This window comes from Populus alba, chromosome 17 (genome assembly GCF_005239225.2).
Source record: "Populus alba chromosome 17, ASM523922v2, whole genome shotgun sequence".
NCBI lineage: Eukaryota > Viridiplantae > Streptophyta > Magnoliopsida > Malpighiales > Salicaceae > Populus > Populus alba.
In genome coordinates, this window is record NC_133300.1 from 4544558 (window position 1) to 4558323 (window position 13766).

The 13766-nt window shown below is 31.4% G+C and overlaps 2 protein-coding genes across 2 annotated transcripts; both read right to left on the bottom strand.

Moving 5' to 3' along the window:
• Positions 1 to 7364: 7364 nt before the first annotated feature.
• LOC118051918 (acetyl-CoA-benzylalcohol acetyltransferase) lies at positions 7365 to 8681 on the bottom strand. The gene has a single exon (XM_035062698.1). The coding sequence runs from the start codon at positions 8679 to 8681 to the stop codon at positions 7365 to 7367; it is 1317 nt and encodes a 438-aa protein (XP_034918589.1).
• Positions 8682 to 9929: 1248 nt separating this feature from the next.
• LOC118051923 (uncharacterized) lies at positions 9930 to 12063 on the bottom strand. Its single transcript, XM_035062705.2, has 3 exons — positions 11863 to 12063; positions 10893 to 11341; positions 9930 to 10532 (listed from the first exon to the last, which is right to left on the bottom strand). The coding sequence occupies exons 1-3, from the start codon at positions 12059 to 12061 to the stop codon at positions 10329 to 10331; spliced, it is 852 nt and encodes a 283-aa protein (XP_034918596.2). The 5' UTR covers positions 12062 to 12063; the 3' UTR covers positions 9930 to 10328.
• Positions 12064 to 13766: the final 1703 nt, after the last annotated feature.

Sequence of the window (13766 nt, forward strand, 5' to 3'; positions counted from 1 at the left end):
TGTTGAAATATTAATTGAGTTTATGAAGGGTTTGATTGCAAGAAAAATTAATTTTTAAATCAATTTAGGTTTTAATTGGAAGAAATTAAAATGTGAGGGTCGAATTACAAATTTTAAGAGTTAATTTAGTCAAATCAGAGGCTTAATTGCATAAATATTAAAGTTTGACGGACAATTAGGGACTTGATTGGAGAAATATAAAACCAAGGACCAGACTAGAAAATGCGCGTAAATATAAGAGCTGAAATTGACTAAATTAGGGGTTAAATTGAAAAAATTGAATGTTTGTTGATCAATTAAGGTTAAAATACATAAATTCAAAACCAATGATCAAAGTGAAAAAGATGGTCAACTTCAAGGTTGACATTTGAATTTTACAGGAATAGAATTGAATTTATTCTTAAAATCAAAATTTCAAATGAGAACTGGATTGAACAAATCAACAATTAAGAACTCATTTGGAATATGAAACTCTTTAACGCCCTTTTCTTTTTAATAAAAAAATGTGTTATATATATAAATTCAAAACGGTGTTGTTTTGAACGGGTTGCCCTGAGCAAACTATTCAATGGCTGCCTAACTACCCTACACTGTACCATAAATGGACAGGGGTAAAGTAGTTCTTTCTCCCTCTTTCTTCTCTTTATAAATACCCTTTTCACCAGGATGTGGAGGGAGGACAAAAAAAACTGAAAAGAAGAAGAAAAAAAAGAGAGGAAAGACTTCCACACCTGCAAGTAATCGACAACTTAATTTAGCATATTTTTTCTTTCGAGGATGATGAGTACCTCTTTCTTCCAATCGGTTAGTTTTTATTTTTGTCTTCGTAAATTTTATTTACTGTTAGACATGTGCTACTTAATTTTTAAATCATGTGAAAGTTACTTTAATATATATATATTTTAAAATTAAAACTTAATTTTTATAGATAAATTAATTAGGATATAATAATTTGTTATCTTCAAAACAATATAGTTTTTTATATAAAAAGTAGGAACGCGAAAAAAAATTGCTTCAACCAAATAAATTTTAATATGTCTTTTTGCACTTTGTAGAAATTGGTTCTTTTAAGGGGAAATATATTTTTGTTTCTCTTCAATTTGATTTGCAGGATTTCTTTGATTTTTGATTACCAGGTTGTTGTTTCTTTTTAATTGAGAGCAATGAAATAATTATAATATATATTCTCTCTTGCCTTTGTAGTAGAAACATATTTATTGTCATTATTATAAGTTTTAATTTAGAGTTAAGAAGAAAATATTTATACCAAGCAAAAGACAACATTTGAGGAATTTAATAAGACAATTTAAATAGAACAACAATAAATTATATATAAGTTAAACATTAGAGACTTAATCCTTGCCCTTATTTATTAATTTTAAACTTGCTTGTATTAAGATCGGCATTAAATGAATATTAATTCATAAATAAATGTCATATTGCACCCCTTTTATCATCTAAGCCATACGCGCGCGCGCGCATGTGTGTGTATAGATGTAGGAGTATATGCTTCACCATCAAAATATAATTTTAGCCCCAAATTATCTAAAAAGATCGCAATGGCAAGGTCTAAGAACGTTTCATTCACGGTGCTTCTGTTCGTGGGAATAACATTAATAGCCTCTCCTATCCTTGCAATGGAGAATGAAGATGAATCAACCGAAGCTGAATATATTGATAACGAAAATCTAGCTGCATCACCAGAAAGTTCCACGGAGATTTTGCCAGGTTTTTTGAAAAACTGTGCAAATACGATTTCAAAGTCTACCGGAGACAAAGTCTTCAATTACATATTTGGGGATGAGAAGAGCTTGGACTTCGATACTTGTAGTGAAGTCACGGGATCCGGTAAAGAATGCCACGATGCTCTGGTGAAATATGTTGCTGAAGGAGCAATGTTTAAGGCTAATTACAATTTTTATTTGAAAAGGGGCGATGACCTATATAATATTTGCTTGGATGTGTTCGTGGATTAGGGCACATATTTCCTTTTGATATTTATCAATGTCAATAATTTTCTGTATTGATTCTTTCGATATAGTATAATGTAATAATATGTCCGGATGCGATACTGGTTAAATTAATTTTACAACACTTGGTATTAAAATTAATGTCCTCTCATCATTAAAATAGTCATGATCACATCTAATCATATTTATGAAAAAAGAAGAAGAAAAAGAAAGGTGTTTTATATTTATTTCTATCATGAATTTTTAATTTGTTGTTGATGGCTGTAAAAACAATATGATATTCTTCAAATAAAGAACTCTAAACTTATTGAAAATTTGATTTAAAAAAATTATTTTTTAATTGATTTTAATAAAATCAAAATAGATATTCGTTAAAATCCATAATTTAAATTTTAAAGAAAAAATATATTTTTTAGGTAAAATTAACTTCTTATTCATGTATTTTTTTCTTATAACAAAAACAAGTTATTATTATTAGCAACATAGTTTTTTTGAATAAGAACTAAAAACAACTAATGTTATTAAAAAATAAAAAATTTTTCTTTAATTAAAGCTCTCTTTTCTTATACGTGTTATTTTGTTTTATCAAAAATATTTTAGGTTTTATTAACAATATTTTTTTTTAAATAAAAACTTATCATGATCACTTTAGTTTACAAGTGGAATGCTCATATAACGGAAATTACTACCCCATTATATTGTTTTATTTTATTTGCAAGTAGTCTATTTGATTATGAAATTTGATAATTTATAAAGAAAAGCTAAGAGCTCCATCGTCACTCCAAATTGGAAAGGATATCTAATGAGAAAATACATGGATCAGACTAACAAACATCACTCAAAGTAGCTTTGAAGACATTTGTTGGATCTAGAAGTAAAAACAATAATGAATGATAAATAGATTAATTCTTATTTAATAACAAGACTTTTATACAAAATGTTGATTCTAGAAATCAACTACTATGTATAAACACTCATATAAACCCATGAATTAACCGTGATTCACTTGTATAAAACTCCTTGTCGAGGATGTCTGCACCTCAAGGATTAGTCGGGCTTTGGCATGAATATTCGTTGCTAATCCAAAAAAAAATAATAAAATTGCTTCAACCAAATAAATTTTAATTTGTCTTTTTGCACTTTGTAGAAATTGGTTCTTTTAAGGGGAAATATATTTTTGTTTCTCTTAAATTTGATTTGCAGGATTTCTTTGATTTTTTATTACCAAGTTGTTGTTTCTTTTTAATTGAGAGCAATGAAATAATTATAATATATATTCTCTTGCCTTTGTAGTAGAAACATATTTATTGTCATTATTATAAGTTTTAATTTAGAGTTAAGAAGAAAATATTTATACCAAGCAAAAGACAACATTTGAGTAATTTAATAAGACAATTTAAATAGAACAACAATAAATTATATATAAGTTAAACATTAGAGTCTTAATCCTTGCCCTTATTTATTAATTTTAAACTTGCTTGTTTTAAGATCGGCATTAAATGAATATTAATTCATAAATAAATGTTATATTGCACCCCTTTTATCATTAAGCCATATACGTGTATATATATATAGATGTAGGAGTATATGCTTCACCATCAAAATAGAATTTTAGCCCCAAATTATCTAAAAAGATCGCAATGGCAAGGTCTAAGAACGTTTCATTCGCGGTGCTTCTGTTCATGGGAATAACATTAATAGCCTCTCCTATCCTTGCAATGGAGAATGAAGATGAATCAACCGAAGCTGAATATATTGATAACGAAAATCTAGCTGCATCACCAGAAAGTTCCACGGAGATTTTGCCAGGTTTTTTGAAAAACTGTGCAAATACGATTTCAAAGTCTACCGGAGACAAAGTCTTCAATTACATATTTGGGGATGAGAAGAGCTTGGACTACGATACTTGTAGTGAAGTCACGGGATCCGGTAAAGAATGCCACGATGCTCTGGTGAAATATGTTGCTGAAGGAGCAATGTTTAAGGCTAATTACAATTTTTATTTGAAAAGGGGCGATGACCTATATAATATTTGCTTGGATGTGTTTGTGGATTAGGGCACACATTTCCTTTTGATATTTATCAATGTCAATGATTTTCTGTATTGATTCTTTCGATATAGTATAATGTAATAAAATGTTCGGATGCGATACTGGTTAAATTAATTTTACAACACTTGGTATTAAAATTAATGTCCTCTCATCATTAAAATAGTCACGAACATCTAATTATATTTATGAAAAAATAAAAAAAACAAAGGTGTTTTATATTTATTTCTATGATGAAGTTTTAGTTTCTTGTTGTTGGCTGTAAAAACAATATGATATTGTTGAAATAAAGAACTCTAAAATTGTAGAAAATGAATTATTACTAGCAAGTGTATTGGCATAATATCCTTGGCCTTTTTTTTTTCTTTTAAATATTTTTAATTGATTTTATTAAAATCAAAATAGGTATTTGTAAAAATCCATGATTTACATTTTATAGAAACAAAATTTTTTGTAGTTAAAATTATCTTTTTATTCATGTATTGTTTTTTTTTTGAAAAAAACATGTTATTATTAGTAGCAACATAGGTTTTTGAATAAAAGCTAAAAACAATTAATATTATTAAAAAATAAAAAAATTTCTTTAATAAAAACTCTCTTTTCTTATTCATGTTATTTAATTTTATAAAAACACCTTTCTTTTTTAACAACAATATTGTTTTTAAATAAAAACTTATCATGATCACCTTAGTTTAAAGTGGAATGCTCACATAATAGAAATTATTACCCCATCATTTTTTTTTATTTTTCTTTGCAAGTAGTATATCTGATTATGAAAGTTGATAATTTTTCAAGTAAAACTAAGAGGTCCATCAGTACTCAAAATTATAAAGGATATTTTAGTAAGGAAAATACACGAATCACAAACATCACTTTAAGTAGCTATGAAGCCACTTGTTGGATCTAAAAGTAAAAACAATAATGAGCAATAAATAAACTAATTCTTATTTAATAACAAGAATTTTATACAAAATGTTAATTCTAGAAAATCAATTAATACGTATAAACACTCATATATATATATATATCATGAATTAACCATGGTTCACTTACAGGAAACTCCTTGTTATGGACTTGTGCACCCTCAAGATTAGTGGGGCCTTGGCCCGGATACTCGACGCTAATATGAAAAAAACTGCTTTAGCCATATAAGTTGTAATTTGTATATATGCACTTTGCAGAAACTGGTTTTGTTCAAGGGAAATAAAATTATTTTTTTCTTAAATTTGATTCGCAGGATTTGTTTGATTTTTGATGACCAAGTTGTTGTTTTTACCCTTAATAAATAAAACAAAATAAACATATATTTTTTTAATATCTCCCCCTCAAACTCACAATTTGGCAACTACAATCATCAATCGTTTGCTAATAAGAAAACAAAAATGTGAAATAAAATACGACTTGATAAAGAAATCTGCAATCTACAAAGAAAAAGAAATAAAAGGCAAAGTAATGGTGTCCTGCTTTAGATGATGACGAGTAAGATGACAATCGATCTCAATATGCTTAGTTAGTTCATAAAAAATCGAGGTCTGAACAATTTGAATAGAACTCTAGTTGTTACAATACATAGTAATAGAATAAGAAAGAGAGACTCCATATCTACAAGTAACCAATGTAATCAAATAATCTCTTTGGTAGTAGATGTCATGACATGATATTTTGCTTCGGTTGAAGATTGAGAAACAATAGATTGTTTCTTACTCTTCCAAGAAATAAGAGAATCAACTAAAAAAATATAGAAATCAATAACAAACTTGCGATCTATGAGATCACTCTCATGATCAGTGTTAGAGTATGCACGTAACGCTAAGAAAGATATGGATAAAAGTAAAAGACTCTAAAAGACTGTATCCTGAAAGTATTGCAAAATACGAAGAAGAGTTGCCCAATGAACCATTGTAGGAGAAGCAACAAATTAACTAACAACATGAATAACATATGTAATATTTGGATGAGTAATAATGAGATATACCAAGCTCCCTGTTGTTACCCATTTTTAGGTCCTAAAATAAAAAAAAGAGAAAAATAAAAAAAATTTTGAAGAAAAAAAAATATAATAGTGAAAAGAAAACACAAGGGCGCCTTAAAAATGACAAAAGATTGGTTGAGAAAGTTAAAAAAATACAGAGATTAGAATTTGACAATATATATTTTTTTATTGATGTGAGCTCTGTTGGCAAAGAAAATTCAATTTGAGAAAAAAAGTTCAAAATCAGATGTTTAAAGACTTAGTTAGATTTTGTTGAAATATTAATTGAGTTTATGAAGGGTTTGATTGCAAGAAAAATTAATTTTTTAAATCAATTTAGATTTTAATTGAAAGAAATTAAAATGTGAGGGTCGAATTACAAATTTTAAGAGTTAATTTAGTCAAATCAGAGGCTTAATTGCATAAATATTAAAGTTTGATGGACAATTAGAGACTTGATTGGAGAAATATAAAACCAAGGACCAGACTAGAAAATACACATAAATATAAGAGCTGAAATTGACTAAATTGGGGGTTAAATTGAAAAAATTGAATGTTTTTTTATCAATTAAGGCTAAAATACATAAATTCAAAACCAATGATCAAAGTGAAAAAATGGTCAACTTCAAGGTTGACATTTGAATTTTACAGGAATGCAATTGAATTGATTCTTAAAATCAAAATTTCAAATGAGAACTGGATTGAACAAATCAACAATTAAGAACTGATTTGGAATATGAAACTGTTTAACGCCCTTTTCTTTTTAATAAAAAAATGCGTTATATATATATATATAAATTCAAAACGGTGTTGTTTTGAACGGGTTGCCCTGAACAAGCTATTCAATGGTTGCCTAGCTACCCTACACTGTACCATAAATGGACAGGGGTAAAGTAGTTCTTTCTCCCTCTTTCTTCTCTTTATAAATACCCCTTTCACTAGGAGGTGGAGGGAGGACGAAAAAAACTAAAAAGAATAAGAAAAAGAGAGAGGAAAGACTTCCACACCTGCAAGTAATCGACAACTTAATTTAGCATATTTTTCTTTGAGGATGATGAGTAAATTTTATTATTATACAACACACCTTTTCAAGTAAAAGTCCATCAGGTTAGAGATCTGCTACTTAATTTTTAAATCATGTGAAAGTTACTTTAATGTATATATTTTAAAATTAAACTTAATTTTTATAGATAAATTAATTAGGATTTAATAATTTGTTATCTTCAAAACCATATTGTTTTTATATAAAGAGTACATAAAAAGTAGGAACGCGAAAAGAAATTGCTATGGTTTAGATTTTATTTATTTATTTTGGGAACAGTTGACATTGCACAAGTTGAGAAGCTGTGAAGGGCAATAATCTTGTAATATAATTTAGACATTATTCTTCAATCGAGAATCAGTGAGGGCAATAATCTCAGGGTCTTGTTGAAAAAGGATCATGTTCTTTTCCTCTGCAGTCATCCATACTTCAACTCCACCATCTTTGGTGTCCAGCAAGTTCATCAATGGTACTGGCTTATGGGGACTGCTCACCCATGCAGGCTTCCCCCAGCCAAAATCCACTTCATAAATCGGGAAACCACACCAGCTAGTAAACGTATACACATCTATCTCACCTCTACTTGCTTCCTCATTCCATTCACTGAAACTCCCTGCTGCTCCCAACAACAAATCATCATAGCTTATTGCGTTTCGGCAATCCGAAACGGCATCCCTTATCGCCTGCCTTACCAGAATGACCAGGTCAGGCAACCCCATTTTGCTCTCGTCTGCCTCGAATCGAGCCATCGAAACCCTCAACATGTTTCCGAAGCAATTTGGTGGTAGTGGTAATGCTGACCTCTTTCTCATTTCCACTCCATGAATTAAGGCAGATGGCCTCAGGTATCCATGCTTAAGTTTAGCCACCTTAATCAGAGCCCTCCATACAGTTGCAGTCACTACTTGGACTCGCGAAGGTTGGCCTTTCCCTCCTTCCAAATCATCATCTCTTGTTCTGGCAATCACTTGCAGGTTGGCTACTGCAGACCTGCTAAACACAAAAGTTCTTGTCACGACCCTAGCTCCATTTTTAACCGGAGTTGCTTTCAGGATTTGAGTTGTCTCTCTTGTCGGAAAGAGGGATGGCAGAGCAAAACTCGGTCGGGGCACTTCATCAATACCAACTCGACTTGTTGTTGCCCATCCATTGACAAATGAGGTTAATGTCGCTAAATCACATATCTTGTGTGAAACGCGCAAGCCGACAGCCAGTCCACCGCACTCGAAAGTGCTTACTTGCACAGCTACTAATGGACTTGTGGGTGATGCAACAGGATACGGAAGAAACTGATTCAACTGCTCAGGCTGCAACTCCCCGTTTAAAATTTGAGAGAGTCGTCCACTTACTTCAGCTTCCAAATATTCTACCCCTTTGTCGTTGCAATCGATCAACAGCTTTTCTTCATCATATCTCCCTGCCACCGGATAGTAGAGGTTTAAGATTTTGGATAATGATGCCTCCAACTGCTTTCCTCTTTCGGAATGCTTGGCTCCTTGAATGTTTTCGTCAGCCGGGTAAAAATATGTTAATCCTACATAAACTGGAGGAAGAAGCTGATCCAAGGCCGATATTTCGCAGCTTCTAAGGTGAGGTGGGGTTGAAGATGATGGAGTAATGAATTTCCTGGAAACAATTTCAACCCTCATGTTCTCCAGTTGTGTGCCTGGTTGAAGAGACAGATCTTCTCTTGGCTAGACCTTGGAGTTGTAGACAAGTTTCATAAATATTATAGCAGTTTGAACTTATTTTTTGTACCTTAATTGATTAAAATGAAGAAATTTGTAGGTTTATTCTTCAGTTGAATTTTCAATACCTTTAAAGTTACTAAATTAGGAGTTTTCTTTTGGTTACTAATTACTTTTAATGTTACGTTATTATTCTTAATGTTTGATTTTTTTATCTTCATTATTTTAACAGTACTAGGAAAATGTCAGGTTCTTGATAATCATTCTGATTTTCTATTAGAAAAGAAAAACCAGAAAAAGAGATGAAAACTGAAAATAGAAAAGGAAAATTGTTTTCCGTTACGGCCATTACATTATTTTGCAAACAAATCAAAGTAATTCTTAGAATTCCATATTTCAATCCCTCAAAATCCCACAATTTTCCTTATCAAATCCCATAGACAGGAAAATCAGTCAAAGAAACACAAGTACAGGTGAAAGAGAAGCTACAAGAAAGAAAAAAAGCATCTAGTTGCAACTAAATAGAATTTTATAAAAACTGTTTGAGATCAATTCTTATAACTTATTCATCACAACCACATAGACAAAATGATTGATGCACACATAACTACATCGTTCAGAGTTATGCCTCAATCAAGATTTTGCAATGTTTCAAGCATGTTGATTGATGGGTGAACGCATGAGTTGCAGATACGTAGCATGTTTCTCCAGACTAACCATTATAATAAAAACTAAATAGTATGGAAAAATCACTACAGATGAAGAAACTTTTTTATTATAAATTGTAAAAGTAATTTCACTTTTAATTTCTTATTTTATCTTTTCAGGAGACATTTCTTTGGTTGTTTGTGTTTTTTTTTCTTTCTTCACTCTCGTAACAACTAAAATGCACAATTATTCTATATTTATTTGTGTTTGCTTGGGTCAAGCATAGATTAGGACTGGCATAGCTGCGAGACCCAAGCCATTTAAAATATTCTCTATGCTCTTAATATTTTTTTTTACATTTTAAAAAAAATTATTGACCCGCTGTGGAGTGCAGACAAATATACTAGTATTATATACAGAAAGTCAGAATTGGGCAAATTTGAGTTGATAAAAATAACATTTGCATTCATCTTATACGGTGACAGCATTGCTGCAACACCAGGGTGAACAATGAGTTAATCTGGAGAGTATGAGAAAAGAAGAGAAGGTTCCACCCATCCATTTGAAATATCCATGTCCTATCATAAAAATGCATCACTTGCAAGAGCATACTAAATCATACCCTGCCAGTACTTCATATTACTAGTTTGCTATACAAATCAAGACTGCTAAAAAAGGAAATTTTTGTCTTCAAAAACTTCCATAACTTATTGTGGCGCCTCCATCGACATTTGCACTAAAACATAATAAACCTGCAAACTAGAGCCCTCCCCACAAAATCACTGAACTCGCATGGATTACAAATTCGAAAACAAAGCAATATCCTATAACTACATTTCTAATTGCTGTGTCAGTTTCTGCTTCCGATGAAGAGACAAAACAGAGAACAACAGTAAAAAACATTGTACAACTAACGGAGTTGAAGAAGTAATAGCTAAGTACTTACACCAAATGCTGAGACTATGTATGCTGCATGAGCTCCTGCTCAATAGACTCAAATTCTTTTAGATTTTCTACCGCATTTTTAACTTTCTTGGATAGCTTCTCACTGTGATCTTCAACAATTTTCACAAATGCACTTAGCTGTTCTTGATAAGTGGCACATAACCGCTTCTTATTTCTCAATTCAGCAGTTAATTCTTGAATTTTTTTGTCCTTTTCATCCTACAAGGTAAAAATAAAACAATACTCAGATCACGTCAGATATGCAGATATTATCCTTCCACAACCTCAAAGCATTAGAAATCTTCCTTCCAAGCACATATTAACCACATCCCAGTTTGTTAGTCTCGTTTCTTGAATAGCATGTGATGCACTGAATTTTTACACTTATATTTGTCAATCATGAAAACCAAAAAAAGAACAGAGAAAGTGAAAGTTTTATTCAAGGAATTAATTATTTTCCTTAGAAGCTTATTTAATTACCAGAGAGAATAAGGCTACAGAATCACATGTCTAAGGCATATAGAGTTGGTAAAGCATGGAAGCAGCATGCATATTTAAAAAACAGAGAGGAAAACTCACCAACGTTTGACGAGCTTCACGTGGGGCCACTACAAGTGGATGATTATGGTCCTTTACAAATTTTGTAATCACCCATTTTCCAGACTTATCAAACTTAACATGAATCATCGCTTTACAACCTTCTCTAGTACTTGGTCGTGGCTTTCGAACATTTCCAAATTTCCCTCGAATGCTTACACAATAACCCTCCTTATTACACCCAAGTCGCCTGGCAAGAATCCTCCCATCTCTTTCAGAACGACGACAAGACATTACACGCATTACAAATCCTATCCGCCGGGCATATTCATCATAGAATATCTTGGCAGCATCTTCTGATTCAAACTCCATGCCCTCATGTGGTTCTACAACCATATCATCACCTTCATGTTCAACCAATTCACCACCATGTTCAACCAATTCATTTCCAATAGAGCTCTCTGCTATATCAATCCTCTCATCTACATCCACTGCCACACAATAACACAATTTAATATTACCTTTAAAACCATTTAAAATCCCTTATTCATCTTTAAACATGAAGCTCAAAATTTGACAAGAATAAACCAAAAACAGCATAATTCACTCTTCTCTACAGCAGCTAAAACCAAGTAAACAATAAATTAAACCGCCCACCAAAAAAAAAAAACCCAACTTTTATGTCAAGAGCATCATTCAACACTATACAAAACATCAAGAAACACTAACAACAACTGTTTCATTTCTTCTTGTTTTCTCTCTTTCATTTTCCTCTCTTTTCTCAGAAACCAATCAGACCATGCATTAAAACAACATCAAGAAACCACAAGATTCATTCTTTCTTTTCTCATACCACAACCCAATGAAAAAATGAAAAAAAAAGATGGACTCTCTATAGCATTAAAAAGTAACAGTGAGCTATACTTTGCATTCAAAAACACAAACTTTTTGTATGATTCAATAAAGAAAAGAAAATTAAAGATGACCCAGAGAGAGAAAGATTGCAACTTACTTGATGCAGCAAAGATCAGAGAGACCCGGAACTGAGAAGGGTATGGCAGGTAATTTCGAGAGTTTAGAGAGGTATTTTTGGGTTTTGGTGAGTAGGGATAAGATGGATCAGAGTCTAGAGAGAGATGATCGTGAAACTCAAGTGTTTTGATGCCACCAGACAAACATGAATAGATCTGACAACATGTCGTTTTTAACATGAATGACATGCCAGTTGTCGTTGAATAAGGGTTTTTTTAGGCAAGCTATAAATTTTTACCCAAAAACAATTTGCTTATCAATTCTATCCCAAAACAATTTGGATTTCTCAAATGGGTCCTGCTTCCAGAATTCCTTGTATTAAATTAACTTACTTAAGGTATAAAACTCATAAATAAATTGTTTGAGAGCAAAATTGAAACTAAGTCAAAGAAACTTGTGAATATGAAAATTTGCCGCTCAACTGAACCTTGGAACATAATTATCAAACTTATCTCAAAACTAGGATCATGTGTTAATCAGTTCAAGTAATGTTATTGTTGGAGAGATAACTTGGATCTATGTTAAAATAACTTTGTTTCATTAAAAAAAAAATAAACACAAGTTTATTTCAAGACAATGTTATTATTTTTTTTTTATAAAAAAAAAAAAATCATTTCAGACAATATTTTTAGAGCCCGAGTTGGTTTGATAATTATGCCTTAAAGAGTTACATAGAGGAGAAAAGGCAACTGGCATCCTTAAATTTCTCAAAATATTCATTTTAATCTTCTTTAAATTTACTGGTTATCCTCTTCTTTTTAAGTGTTTGCCATCCACGTTTCAAATCTATACTCTGGATCGTTCGTAGCCAAGACAACATACAGCCCGCTGGCAAATCTGATTGGCTAGTACTGGTCTCTAGTTCTTACAGAATCTAGTTTCAAACAAAGAAAGTGATCATACATAGTTCTTGAAGTAGCTCCTGGCATGGATGGTGGAAAGTGAATGCTGATGGCATCAGTTCCCTTGCAAATCCTGGCATGACGGAAACCAGATTGGAGGTTTTTCGTGTAACCTCTGGCCATAAGCTAGGGTTCTAAGATAAATGCATGCATGTTCAAATTGAGTTGATGCTTAGGATTATCATCAGTTACATTGAAGAAAGATTGCAAGTGCGGGATGTTCGTCCTTAGGGCCTAAGCAATCTGCACGCAGCTGCTGAAACGGGCACTTCACCGATATCGGTAGGGGAGGACACACCAAAGAATTTTGATGCTGCACAGATAACCTAAGAATTTTGCATAAAAAATATATAAAAAAACTAAGATTTAAAAATGTTAGATTTTTTTGAAAAATTATATTCAAGAGTCTTGGGTTTGGTTACAACACTTGACTTAAGAGTAATATTTATAATATTAATAATAACATTAAACTTGCATGACCCAAGTTTAAGTGAGCCCGACTACAACACCGGACCTAAAAATATTGGATATAGGTCTGACTATAAGGTTATGTCATAAATGTGTGATAATTAAATAAATTAATTAAAAAACAAAAAAACAAAAAAAAAACCAACAAGAAGAAAAAAACTGATGAAGAAAAAAAAATCTGAATTAATTGGGTTAACTCTTCAAATCAAGTTAACCCGTAAAACCTGTGATTCGCATCATGAAAGGTAGATAACTAAATAAAAAATAAAATTAACGGGTTTACCCAGAATTAACTGGGTTAACCCATCAAACCAAGTTAACTCGTCAAGCTCAGGATATGTGTCATGAAAGTCTGATAATTAAATAGAAAGAAATTTAACATTAACAAACTAAACTAAACGAAAAAAATTAATTAAAAAAAGAAAAAAAATCGGGTTAACTCGTCAAACCTGGTTAACCTATCAAACCTGAGATCCGTTTCATAAAAATCTGATAACTAAATAAAAAAATTTAA

What these genes read in the sequence shown, in the direction of transcription:
- LOC118051918 (XM_035062698.1), bottom strand. Translation starts at nt 8,681, where the DNA reads ATGAGGGTTGAAATTGTTTCCAGGAAATTCATTACTCCATCATCTTCA.
- LOC118051923 (XM_035062705.2), bottom strand. Translation starts at nt 12,061, where the DNA reads ATGTTAAAAACGACATGTTGTCAGATCTATTCATGTTTGTCTGGTGGC. An exon ending in TCTGATCTTTGCTGCATCAA is followed by an intron (nt 11,342 to 11,862) that starts GTAAGTTGCAAT and finishes ATTGTGTGGCAG; the next exon opens with TGGATGTAGATGAGAGGATT. An exon ending in GTGAAGCTCGTCAAACGTTG is followed by an intron (nt 10,533 to 10,892) that starts GTGAGTTTTCCT and finishes TTTACCTTGTAG; the next exon opens with GATGAAAAGGACAAAAAAAT.